Source organism: Etheostoma cragini, chromosome 21 (assembly GCF_013103735.1).
Source record: "Etheostoma cragini isolate CJK2018 chromosome 21, CSU_Ecrag_1.0, whole genome shotgun sequence".
In the NCBI taxonomy this organism is placed as follows: domain Eukaryota; kingdom Metazoa; phylum Chordata; class Actinopteri; order Perciformes; family Percidae; genus Etheostoma; species Etheostoma cragini.
Window position 1 is genome coordinate 1608747 of NC_048427.1, and position 4472 is coordinate 1613218.

At 43.1% G+C, this 4472-nt stretch overlaps 2 protein-coding genes across 5 annotated transcripts in view; one reads left to right on the forward strand and one right to left on the reverse strand.

The window, feature by feature from the left end:
* The window catches only part of LOC117936528 (S-adenosylmethionine synthase-like), a 37221-nt gene that overhangs the window by 30644 nt on the left and 2105 nt on the right, over nt 1-4472 (forward strand). The gene's annotated exons all lie outside the window — the stretch shown is intronic.
* LOC117936537 (transmembrane protein 150A-like) overlaps nt 1-4472 on the reverse strand; it is a 23318-nt gene that overhangs the window by 4952 nt on the left and 13894 nt on the right. For all 4 annotated transcript variants that reach the window (XM_034859692.1, XM_034859691.1, XM_034859690.1 and 1 more), the window contains one exon: nt 2952-3079. In XM_034859692.1, coding sequence (XP_034715583.1) covers nt 2952-3079 — 128 coding nt within the window. The remainder of the gene's footprint in view (nt 1-2951; nt 3080-4472) is intronic.

Consider the following 4472-nt stretch of genomic DNA (forward strand, 5'->3'; position numbering starts at 1 on the left):
CCCATTCACTGTATTCAAGCCACAGTACACTGTGAAGACAGTAAAGCACGGTGGTGCATACATCATGTTATGGGGGTGTTTCTCATACTGTGGTGTTGGGCCTATTTATCCCACACCAGGGATCATGGATCAGTGTTAACACATCAAAATACTTGAAGAGGTCATGTTGCCTTACACTGAGGAGGAAATGCCTTTGAAATTAGTCTTTCAACAAGACAATGACCCAAAACACACCAGTAAGGAGCAAAGTCTTGGATCCAGATGGACAAGGGTGATGTCATGGAGGGACCAGCCCAGTCCCCAGACCTCAATCCCATAGAAAACTGGTGAGGTGACATCAAAAACGCTGTTTATGAGGCAGAACCCAGAACCCAGAACCCAGTAAGTTGTGGGATGTAGTTCAATGGTCTTGGGCTGGAATACCTCCATGGACTAGACTCCATGCAACAGAGATGTGAAGCAGTTCTCAGAAATAATGATAATTTTCCATTTCTACAGTAAATGTTTGAGTTTGTAAAGAAAAATGCAAATACTGCTACTTTTTGATCAGCCTAATATTCCTTTTCCTTCACTTTCTGTAAAGGTGGAACACAAACCTGATCAATGTTGGTCATGTTTTGATGAGGAATTGAATGTGCAGTGTTCCCACTGCACTGATGTTATGGAATTAACAGCTATTCTAAGGATTTTGAGCATTAAACACACTGCTATTACTTGGCTTTTTTCCACCAGTGCACATGCCTAAACACATGCATGCATGCTGAACATTCTTGGCAAAAACAAAAACCAACACTTAGCACATGTTGAGCACCTGAGGCGATGAAAACTCGCCGTCTGTCCGGTTCCTGTACGTACAGTACGCTCCACACGTGGACGCACACGTGCTGCAGCTCTTCGGCTCTACAAAAAATCTTCAACTCAATTCTTCAAACCAGAAGACGTCAGCACAAAAGGGGACCCTCTCACTAATCTCTTTCTTTTCAAACCAGTGGTGGATGTTTTCACAAGACCGCCTCCTTGGATTGGACTTCTCGGTCGTGCCGAGGACAGGAACACAAACACACAACACGCCTTGTTCTTAAGATCATGCTACCGCAGAGAGGCCTGCGAGACGATTTCCAGACAGAACAAACAAAACATCAAAGGAGATTTGCTTGGAGGGTGTACAAAGTCCTGAGAGACGGGGGGGGGGGGGGTGTTCAGCGAAGCGTTTCAAACCAGCAGAAGTAACACTTACACACGTACCGTTTACCTAACAGCCTTCTATCCCGGGTTGGGATCACTCCCATCCACACCCAGTCTGGTGGTCTGGTCCGGTCTCATATTCGGACCGGCTTCCCGGAGCACACCAGTGCTTCTTTGCAGCTTTTGTGTTCAACAATCAATCAAATAATTCACGCAATAAATACTTTTATTTTTATTAAAAATTGCATTGTTTAAACTGAACGTTCGTGGGGTTAAGGGATTGACAGTGAATTGGGTTCCAGTGTAACCCGGGGCCCGTGGCTGCATGTTGCCCCCCCCCCTCTCCCCTTTCCTGTCTATGTCTGTCCTATCAAATTAAAGCACACAAAACCCCAAAAAATAATCTTAAAAAAAGGGTACGTGGGTGAGTGTGTGTGTGTGTGTGTGTGTGTACACACTTTTGGACTAGGTAGATTGTCGAGTGGCTGCAAAACAAGCCCCTGTGTTTTTTTACTAACTATTATTTTTATTTTATTATTTATTTCATCATTTTTTCTATTATTAGTAGTATTTCTATTGCTTTTTATTTTATTTTTGTAATTTTTTGTGTTCATTTTTTCTTCTTAATTTCTTCACTCTTTGGGTCTCCGGGGATGTGTGCTTGAATGTTTGTGTGTTTATCTGCAGGAAAACGTATAAAGTAAATATATAATAATAATCTATATATAGATAGAGTATATATATATATATATTGTGTTATTTCCCCCCCCCCCATCCTTTATTTTAAGGGGCTAGAATTTTTTCCTGAAGTTCAGATGATCAAAGAGCCATTGACCAACACTACTGGTCTCCGCTACTCCGCAGATACAACAACAACAGCGGTTATTTTTGTTCTCGTCAAATGAAACCGTGATGAAACATCCGTAACGCAGAGGACGTGGAGGTTGCAGACGGGGTGACGGCGTCCTCATCGGTTTACCTCTGTGTTGTTGATGTCCGTAAAGTGAGTTCCTCTGACCTGCAGCAGAGACTGTTGTCTGAGAGAACCTGCGTGTTAGTTAAAGAGGAGCAGGATGTCACCTCCACGCTGTTTGCCTTACATGGAGGCCACGGAGACCCTTTTAATTGCCATGGCGCTGACCCACAAATCGTGTGAGGTCTTATCTAACCAGCAACGTCGTCACAGTCTACAGTCAGAATAAAGCAGTGTGCTAAACTCATGCTTATTTCTAGTAGGCACAGCTGAAAAACTACATTTGATTGGTACTTTACTACGTTTTAATGTCTAGTTAGAGTATAACGGCGTCATGATACGCTGCTATGATTACTAAACGCCTCGCTGGTTGTTTATAGTTGACACCTGGTCTACTCTGCAGAACAGACCAAACGTCCACCTCCATTACAACCACGTGGTTCATAACAGGTGGCAGATCTCACACACACACACACACACACACACACACACACACACACACACACACACACACACACACACACACACACACACACTAGATTTACATAGTCCGTCCACCAGAGGACTTTAAGTTTCAGTTTATCAGAACTTTAATATATTTTGATGTTCTGTTGTGACAATAAAACAAATTCTTATATTATTTTAGTGAGAACTCCAATTACTTCAATTAACTAATGTTAGGGAAATCTGTTTGTTTTGATACATATTTCTTCATAAAAAAAAATACACACATGTAGATATTTTGGCCAATGTATCGGACTATCGGACAAATGTAATGTAGTGTAATAATTACCTGGAAGTTTCCGACCATGATGAGACCGGCAGCGCAGATCCACGAGGTGGAGAGACCCGCCGTGTTCAGGACACAGTTGTGGTGCTTCTCTATGACGTGGGCGTAGCGCAGCAGGCCGATCAGCATCACTGCAGCAGGTGAGCAGGTGGAGAGAGACACAAATCAGTCATAAAGCTTGGAAATCACTTTAAATCAAATGTGTGGCGCCCACGCTACAAACTGTGTCCGCGTCTGAAACGAGATACTCAACACGTAAACTATCGTTCTACATACTTGAGTAAATAAACAGGAGTGTGTGTCTTTTCGGCTGCACTGAGCTGTCATTTTCGACGACCTTGACGCCGTCGCCTCTTAGCCATGGTAACCCCTGCTGGCCTCTAGCGGTATTGTCCGACAGCGGAAGTGATGAATAACCAGAACAGTCATTTAAATATGTAGAAATGTAAAATTAGAGCGTTTTTGACGTTACAGAGCTGGTTGACTGGTTTCTATCGCATTGCATTTTGGGATATTTATGCCGGTGTAGTGTCCAGATTGAATACTGTATGCAATACTATATTTTAATTGGAAATAGTATGCAATTCGTTTGTAGGTTTGGGACGGACTGTACCTTTTTGTTTTGCTCTTTACAGAAGAACAAATAAAACTCTCACCTCTTTCTTTTCCTTTTCCAGGAAACTATCTACGCTAGCTTTAATAATGCTAAAAAAAGAGCTTGATCTGCAGAGCACATTTAAAAACAATAGTTTACAATGACCTGTGACAGAAGAAACAACAGCGCACACACATAAAAAGATAAAATAGAAGACTGCTGCTCATCACGCTGCAGAGGTCAAAGCTTTGTCCCCCACGTCCACCTGCTGCTCATCACGCTGCAGAGGACGCACAGCGACTGCTGTGGCGTTCATGTCACGAGTTCCGCGGCGAACCAGCGGCGGCCGGCGATAATCTGTGTGCTTCACTGGCGTTCTGATCTTCTCATGTCCACTCACACACACACACACACACAAACACACACACAAACACACACACACACACATACACAACTCCGACTTTCACAAACTGCCTCGCAAATATAAACAAAGTCTTCTTTATGAAAGCAGGGGAAGAGAAATTTAAGTAATTGAACAGATTTTGTATCAAATTTTAAACCAATCCATCCAATAGTTGTTGAGATAGTTGTATTCCTGCAGCCAACATGGCTCTGAAAGAGTCAAGCCTTCCCTAACGAGGTTCCATCTGCATGACCTGACAATAATATGACATACTTTTAAACTAACAGATGATTTCAAACATGGAAATACCTCATCTTGAGTATGCAAAGCCAATAATGATTTTTTTCATTACATGGTACCAGCTCGGCTCGACCGTGGTGCCGCGTCCTACTTGTTAGTTAGTCAGTACCGCCTCATGCGTGAGGTGAGTCAACGCCACGCCCACACCCTAACACACACCCACACCCTAACACACATACACACCCACACCCTAACACATACACACCCTAACACACACACCCACCCA